Raw genomic sequence first — 8,729 nt, 5'->3', positions numbered from 1 at the left:
TTTTTTTTTTTTTTTTTTTTTTTTTTTTTTTTTTTTTTTTTTTTTTGAGACGGAGTCTTTCTCTGTCCCCCAGGCTGGAGTGCAGTGGCGCGATCTCGGCTCACCACAACCTCCACCTCCTGGGTTCACGCCATTCTCCTGCCTCAGCCTCCCGGGTAGCTGGGAATACAGGCGCCCGCCAACACGCCCGGCTAATTTTTTGTGTTTTTAGTAGAGACGGGGTTTCACCGTGTTAGCCAGGATGGTCTCGATCTCCTGACCTCGTGATCCGCCCGCCTCAGCCTCCCAAAGTGCTGGGATTACAGGCTTGAGCCACCGCGCCCGGCTGGCAAAACCCCATCTCTAACTAAAAATACAAAAATTAGCCAGGTGTTATGCACAACTGTGGTCCCAGCTACTCAAGAGGCTGAGGCATGAGAATTGCCTGAACCCAGGAGGCTGAGGTTGCAGTGAGCCGAGACCACACCACTATACTCCAGCCTGGGCAACAAGAGCCAATCTCTGTCTCAAAAAAAAGAGAGAAGTGTTTCTATTCAAATTCAGAAGAACAACTCTTATTTTCCTCCTAGAAGGTTCTTGGTTCTTATCTATTTGCTTTATGCTTTATTCAATCACTGCACTAAGCCAAATCCTAAGTAGTTATATAAATGTCATAATTCCTCTAAGAGTTTGCTGACCTCTTCCAAGGTCTGTCAGTATTTATAGAAAATTTTGCTTCCACAATAATTTTCCATAAATTATTTTAATAAACTATGATTATAAACTACACTTCTAACATCACTAAACTATTAAGGGCTCCCTCCTCATTGAGGGTATAGAAGCCAATCTCAGTTTCTATTATTTCTTAAAGTGCTGATACTTATTGGTAAAGCAAATAAAACCATTTTGTGGTAATACTGAAGTATTTGTGGAACTGTGCTTTCTCACTTTGCCTGTGTTTATTCATACATTTTAAAGATGCCCACTGCTAAAAGAGTTTATTCCATGGGCAATAATATCATTACTCTCGGGTGTCATCAAGGCAGATGTAGGCATCCACAGCACTGGGGCATCTCTTATATATACATTTATAAGATCAAGAATATGCTCAAGAAAGAACTGATTCATAGATTAATTTACTTTAAACATGCTTATGGGCTTCAAATAACCATATTTTCCTATTCTGGGCAGTCTCCTTCATTCAGAAAAAGTGAATCACTAAATTTTTTTCCTGTCTCTAACTTACCAAAGTGAAAAACAATTCTCTTATTTATCTATTTCTTCAGAAAACAAAATGGCTGATTTTTTTCATTTTTGATAATTATTGAAAACCAGTTACTGATTTAGTATGATTAATGCAATATGAGGCTTCCCAGCTCTAAACAGTTCCCTATATATTATCTCTGAGTCCTAAAACTCACATATCCATCAGGCTAGGCAGGAATTCAAAACCTTCATACCTCTGGTATGGGAACAAGATCACTAGAAAAATACTCTTCTTCCTTTCCCAGGGAAAGCTTCTCAGAGCAGAAAAATCTTAAAGCAAATAATCCTTCTCCAGCCTGGACAACACAGTGAGACCTTGTCTTTATTAAAATTTTTTTTTAATTAGCTAGGCATGCATGGCATGCATCTGTAGTTCCAGCTACTTGGGAGGCTGAGGTGGCAGCTATCACCTGAGCCTGGGAGTTCAAAGTTGCAGTAAGCTATGATCATGCCACTGCACTCCAGTCTAGGTGAAAGAGCGAGACCATCTCTAAAAAGAAGAGGCTGGGTGCGGTGGCTCACGCCTGTAATCCCAGCACTTTGGGAGGCCAAGATGGGCGGATCACAAGGTCAGGAGATCGAGACCATCCTGGCTAACATGGTGAAACCCGTCTCTAGTAAAAATACAAACCAAATTAGCCAGGCATGGTGGCACACGCCTGTGGTCCCAGCTACTTGGGAGGCTGAGGCAGGAGAATTGCTGGAATCTAGGAGGCGGAGGTTGCAGTAAGCCAAGATCGTGCCACTGCACTCCAGCCTGGGCAACAGAGCGAGACTCTGTCTCTAAAAAAAAAAAAAAAAAAAAAAAAAGAAGTCTGAGAAAAGTGACTTTAACTGTCTTCTAACCACTCTGTTTAAAAAAACTCCTAATCTTCATGTTTTCTAGCCTTAATCTCCATTAAACAACACCCAACTTTGTGAGGGTAATGGGCAATCCAAGTAGGAACACAGGAACACCAATTCTTCCTAAGGCCTTGACTGGTAACAAGCAGCTGTCTGTTCGGGCAGCAAAAACTTAGTTAGAAAGACTTCTTCGATTCCTTACCCCTTTGATGGTACAATTCACCCAGTGTAAAAGCTGGAATACAAACAGCATCCCTTTGTGAGATTAACAAGGTTCAAAACTACAAAGAGCATACACATGAGAAATCCAGTGCCAGATAGCCATTGGTATTAGGGCTTGAGAATTCCTTCTAAGTTAACCTCATGAGGCTCTTACCTCTGCTCTCATGCGTTTTGCTCGTCGGGCTGGGGGGCACGTTTCCGAAGGCTGCACAGACTGCCTCTGGGGAATATCATGGGGTTTGTACTCCTTGTCCTTAGTGTCTGTGGTCAGGTTTGGCTTCTGCAAACACTAGAAATAACAACTGTACTGATAAATTCCCTCCTTTTTTTTTTCCCACATCATAAGTTTATTGACAAACATATCTAGTATGCCATATGAGTTCGAGTTTGATCCACTTCCAGAGGCTGCACCTCTTAAAATGCTCTTCATATCTGTTAAATGGAGGAACTGAAACATCCTCATGTTTTAAGCAGTCGGTGTCTTACTACAAGGAAGGGTGTAGCAAATGCAGATCCAAAGTACAAACACAGCTTAACTAGTAACGACCACTTGTTTTCCACTGAAAATGGCAAATTCTTCCCAGGGCCCTCCTCATAGTGGCTCCTACAGACCACAGAGGTTGTGAACCTCCGGATGCTCTGGCCCAACATAGTGCTGCTGGAAGCTCTGCGAAAGGCGCAGAGACCGAGGATGGATGAAATGGCAGCACCTCACCAAGACCTTTTATTCATGACCTTGTTCCCCGGTGCATAAGGACTGAAAGGATTCCCTCCTTTTTTAATCTTAGAGAGTTCCAGTGGATTTTTGTAAGGTACATTTTACAACTATTTATGTAGACAACAGGCCTACAATTTTTAAAAATCAAAATAAAAATAAAGACAAGTCTGTGGTTACCAACCACATACATACACCTATACAGGTTTAAAACATTAAAAAAATTTTTAACAGGTGGTGTTGCTTTGATTTTTCATTGCTGACATCATCAGGTTACAACAGGCCATAGCAGTCTCAAGGCATTCCCAATGAACCACTTGGAATTATTTGTGCTTGGGACTGTCCGTTAATGCCAGGTCCATATTGTTAGAAAGGCCCCTTATAAGCTCCCAAAACAATTTTCCATATTAAAAATCTCATTTTTAACAAGTGTTTGGAATAAAAAAAATAGGGAATCCAATATGTTTTCCAGATTTTACAACTGTATAGTTTCAGATATAACTAGCAAAGTTATCATCCAAAGATATCACCTGAATTGAGAAAACAGGTCATTTGACTAAAGTAGTCTTCCTCACTAGGGTTTCCATTTACCACAGTATATCCCTACAAAGTCTAACTTGCAAGGCAAAGATCAATGGGTAGCCCACAGCAATAACTTTGGTTCTGATCAGAAATGCATCTCTTCTTGCTTTGCTTTTTCTTTTTAGTTTTATTCTAAGCTGGCTAAAGGAGGGTATTTAATGCCAATATAACATTAACACAACAAAATATTGCCACCAAAGCTAATATGAATTTCAGGTAAGTACTACTTTTTCGTAACAGGACCCATGAACATTACGAAAAACCTTCGTAAAAGTAAGTTCCAAAAGTAACCCTCTGAGGTGTGTTGCAACAGCTATATTTGGAATGACACACATGGAAATAACAACCTTCCTGAAGCACTAACACTATGGGCACAGTTACTACCATAGAATCTCACTAATGAGATTCGCCCCTTTCCCCCTCACATTTGCAGAAATACAGAGACTGGGGGAAGAACAAAATAAAGTACAAAGCAACAAAATGATAAAATTTATTTCTAATAGTTAAGAAATATGATATACTATTAAAAATACTGACGCATTACTTGTTAACAAGTAATAAATCTACCACTGGTAATAGCGCCCTATAAATATTAAATATTCTGCTCATTCTACTTAAACCTACGTATTGATTTGATCCAGAAAAGTTAACTATTATATTCTTTTATTTTTTTTTGAGACGGAGTTTCGCTCTTGTTGCCCAGGCTGGAGTGCAATGGCGTGATCTCAGCTCACCGCAACCTCCGCCTCCCAGGTTCAAGCAATTCTCCTGCCTCAGCCTCCCGAGTAGCTGGGTATTACAGGCATGCACCACCACATCCGGCTGATTTTGTATTTTTAGTAGAGACGGGGTTTCTCCATGTTGAGGCTGGTCTCAAACTACTGACCTCAGGTGATCAGCCCGCCTCAGCCTCCCAAAGTGCTGGGGTTACAGATGTGAGCCACCGCACCCGGCCTACGGCCTATTATATTCTTTTTTTTTTTTTTTTTTTTTTTTTTTGAGACAGAGTCTCGCTTTGTCACCCAGGCTGGAGTGCAGTGGCGCCATCTTGGCTCACTGCAAGCTCCACCTCCCGGTTTCACACCATTCTCCTGCCTCAGCCTCCCGAGTAGCTGGGACTACAGGCAACTGCCACCACGCCCAGCTATTTTTTTGTATTTTTAGTAGAGACAGGGTTTCACTGTGTTATCCAGGATGGTCTCCTGACCATCCTGACCTCGTGATCCACCCGCCTTGGCCTCCCAAAGTGCTGGGATTACAAGCGTGAGCCACTGCGCCTGGCCGCCCGGCCTATTATATTCTTAATAGTTAAGCATTTACATTCTGAAAAAAGTTGGTCAGGCGCGGTGGCTCAAGCCTGTAATCCCAGCACTTTGGGAGGCCGAGGCAGGTAGATCACTTGAGGTCAGGAGTTCGAAACCAGCTTGGCCAACATACTGAAACCCCGTCCTTACGAAAAATACAAAAATTAGCAATGTGGTGACACATGCTTGTAATCCCAGCTACTTGGGAGACTGAGGCAGGAGAATCGCTTGAACCCGGGAGGCGGATGTTGCAGTGAGCCAAGATCATGGCACTGCACTCCAGCCTGGATGACAGAGCAAAACTCTGTCTCCAAAAAAAAAAAAAAATTATGAGACAAATTAAACACCCAACAATTGACAGAAACAAATATTTTGTTTTTTAAAAAAATTAGTATAGAACATTGCCTTCTATTCTGTAACAAGTCCTCAGTTGAGCATTTAGAGTATGTTTAATGAAAGCATGCAGAGGGGAATAAAACCTGTTCATCATCTAAATTAATCCCCTTTATGTATCCAATGTACTTTCTATTTGAGACACAAAAGTATGAATGATTAGGAAAATACTAATTGAGCTGAATCACATAAATTGTATTAAGCAGATGATCACAAATTCAGATACTATATACGTGGTTCCTATCTCCTACTAGTTAATCTCAATGGTTCCATCATCTATGGTCAGCTTGGTTCTGTAAGGACTTTGCAGATCTAAGAAAATCATGCCCTGTAGTTTTTTAGAATAAATATGAAGAGCTTTATTATTTTGTTTCAAACCACAATTAAAAATACACACGATATGGTTTTACATCTAATATTAACATACAGATGCTAATTTTAACCTTTACTTGAGAAACTAGGACTTACAGGTGATTAATATCATCATGCCATAATCACATCAACCCAAAGGCAGAACAATCCCTTAAGACATTTAGAAAACATGATGATGCAAGATTGAGGCCTCTGTTCCACTGGAACAGTGTATCAACTTTTCTCAAGCTTCCTAAAATTTAACTTACACCCTACTTCACCCTTTTGCAATAATTCCTTTACTGTACACCTGTTTTTTAAGTATATGTTCTTCAATTCTTCTCTCCCTAATAACTATTTCAAAAATCAGAAATAGGTGTAAAAATTTACATACAAGGAATGTTCATCATAGTATTATAATAAAAAACTAGAATCGACCCAAACATTCTACAATAGAAGACATCAAAATAAAGTCTGGCTATAAAAAATGGATTGCCACAGTCATTAGAAATTGCATTTCAAAAACTATTCAATGATATGGCAAATGCTCATATGATTAGTAAAAAAAACCTTAAGATGCAATGATGTATATGAAGAGTACACTTCCAATTTGTGAATGTATGCATAAAAATAGCCCTGAGAGAAATAACAGGTGGAAGGATCAGGAGTGATTCACTATAACTTCCATACTTAGGAAGAGTTCAAGAAGAGAAAATTAATCTACTATGGGCAACTGTATCTAGATCTGACTATAAGAGGCAAAAAGGTTCCACATTCAACATTCTATTTTTTATTTTTTATGTTTGTTTATTTATTTATTTTTTGAGACAGTCTCATTCTGAGTCTTGTTCTGTCACCCAGGCTGGAGTGCAATGGCATGATCTCGGCTCACTGCAACCTCTGCCTCCCGGGTTCAAGCAATTCTCCTGCCTCAGCCTCCCAAGTAGCTGAGATTACAAGCGCCTGCCACCACATCCAGCTAATTTTTTTTTTTTTTTCTATTTTTAGTAAAGACGGGGTTTTGCCATGTTGGCCAGCCTGATCTCGAACTCCTGACCTCTGGGGATCCACCTGCCTCGGCCTCCCAAAGTGCTGGGATTATAGGCTTGAGCCACCACACACAGCCTATTTTTTATTTTTTTAATTTTTTTTTTTGAGACGGAGTCTTGCTCTGTCACCCAGGCTGGAGTGCAGTGGCACAATCTCAGCTCACTGCAACCTCTGCCTCCTGCGTTCAAGTGATTCTCCTGCCCCAGCCTCCCAAGTAGCTGGGACTACAGGCGCGCACCACCACGCCCAGCTAATTTTTGTATTTTTAGTGAAAACAGGGTTTTTCACCATGTTGGCCAGGATGGTCTCCATCTCTTGACCTCATGATCTGCCCACCTTGGCCTCCCAAAGTGCTGGGATTACAGGCGTGAGCCATTGCGCCCAGCTCACATTCAACATTCTAAACAATTTCATCCATGGGCTCACTAAACATTCACATAATGTATTAAAAAAAAAAAGTTTTGAATGTCAGATTGGCTACTTTCTTCTAGGCTAAAAAGTGTTCACCTGGAATCAATAAGGGAGAGAGGGAAGAAAAACAAAATCTACTGGATTTAAGCATTACAGATGGTGTGTTTGTGAGTGTATAGTATTAGGACAGGACTTTGGTTAGTGATTTACCCCTCAAAAACTATGTTATTCTCTTCCTACCTCTACAGCACAGAAAACAATTCTTAAAGTTACAGGGCTCACTGCTATAGTCCTAAAATAACTCAAAGGGTGTGAATGGATAATGACACCCCTCTTCTTTCTACCAAGGCCTGGAAATAAATGGGAAGCTTTTACAGTACTGTTTTACCTATAAGTTTTTAAGTGAATAATTTCACAAATACCATTTTGTCAGAAATGAACACGGCTACACAGGAATTACTAGAAGAGGAACGCATTAGCTATGTAGCATTATAAAATCCCCTTTTACCATATCAACATTCTGACAATCTCCTTAAAAATCTCAGCTGGCAAAAGAGAATAGGTAGGCAAGTTATTTCACAGCTTATACCTTCATATGACAGCCAGGAATACTTTAGCAACTTTAAATTTAAAGAGAATGCAAAGTTGTAACAAGTAGATAATAATCAACTCCTCAGCTTTGGACAGTAAAAAAATTTCCTCCACAATCTTATTCATTCCAGAAACAAACTTCTAAGTATAGCTGCTCTCAAAGCAGAACAAAAACACTAGAGGAAAAAACACAAAACAAGGTCTTTTTTTTTTTCCAGACGGAGTCTCGGAGTCTCGCTCTTTGCCCAGGCTTGAGTGAAGTGGCACGATCTCGGCGCACTGCAACCTCCACCTCCCGGGTTCAAGCGGTTCTCCTGCCTCAGCCTCCCTAGTAGCTGGGATTACAGGCACACGCCACCATGCCCAGCTAATTTTTGTATTTTTAGTAGAGACGAGGTTTCGCCATGTTGGCCAGGCTGGTCTCAAACTCCTGTCCGCAGGTGATTCACCTGCCTTGGCCTCCCAAAGTGTGGGGATTACAGGAGTGAGCCACCGCGCCCGCCAAAACAAGGTCTTCTAAAACAAGGTCTTCCAAACACAATCAAGGCTTTTTCATTTCCCTGAAAAGACAAGGTACCAATAAGTAGTAAGATAAAACAAGTTAAGGCTAGCCCCCAAACTTACCCTTAGGCTGTCTCCGGACAGGAATAAGTTGTAGGGGTTGAGGATTCGTTCATAATGCCCTCTGATATGTGAGCCCACTGCTTTGCCAGGAGCAAACCCCATCTTGGTGGCAATTTTGGTCCATTTTCTATCCTTGCAAACAACTGCAAATCCACCTTCTTCTGCAACTAACTGTTAAAATAGCAAAATTAGAAACAACTATATGGAAGTCACTTCTAGTCACACCTAAGTATGACTCCAAGGGGAAAATGTTCTTGGCTATGGTTATCTTTTAAAAACATGTTTTGCCAATCAAACATATATATACATATACATATATATACACACACACACACACATATATATACCACTATTAATTTTAAGTTAGAAATTTTAAGCATCTCTCTTGACAACATGGT

At 40.5% G+C, this 8,729-nt stretch overlaps 2 protein-coding genes across 6 annotated transcripts in view; both read right to left on the bottom strand.

The window, feature by feature from the left end:
* Positions 1–8,729, bottom strand: part of KDM5B (lysine demethylase 5B) — an 83,272-nt gene that overhangs the window by 36,554 nt on the left and 37,989 nt on the right. For all 5 annotated transcript variants that reach the window (XM_032136940.2, XM_032136941.2, XM_058430518.1 and 2 more), the window contains exons 4-5: positions 8,332–8,502; positions 2,465–2,599 (exon numbers count right to left, since the gene is read on the bottom strand). In XM_032136940.2, the coding sequence (XP_031992831.1) occupies positions 2,465–2,599; positions 8,332–8,502 (306 nt within the window). The remainder of the gene's footprint in view (positions 1–2,464; positions 2,600–8,331; positions 8,503–8,729) is intronic.
* LOC116457630 (cytochrome c oxidase subunit 7C, mitochondrial-like) lies at positions 2,625–4,497 on the bottom strand. The gene has a single exon (XM_032753825.2). It carries the CDS (start codon positions 2,959–2,961, stop codon positions 2,770–2,772), a length of 192 nt encoding a protein of 63 aa, XP_032609716.1. The 5' UTR covers positions 2,962–4,497; the 3' UTR covers positions 2,625–2,769.

Source organism: Hylobates moloch, unplaced genomic scaffold (genome assembly GCF_009828535.3).
Source record: "Hylobates moloch isolate HMO894 unplaced genomic scaffold, HMol_V3 SCAFFOLD_18, whole genome shotgun sequence".
Classification (NCBI taxonomy): domain Eukaryota; kingdom Metazoa; phylum Chordata; class Mammalia; order Primates; family Hylobatidae; genus Hylobates; species Hylobates moloch.
This window is presented reverse-complemented; position numbering and strand designations above follow the sequence as displayed.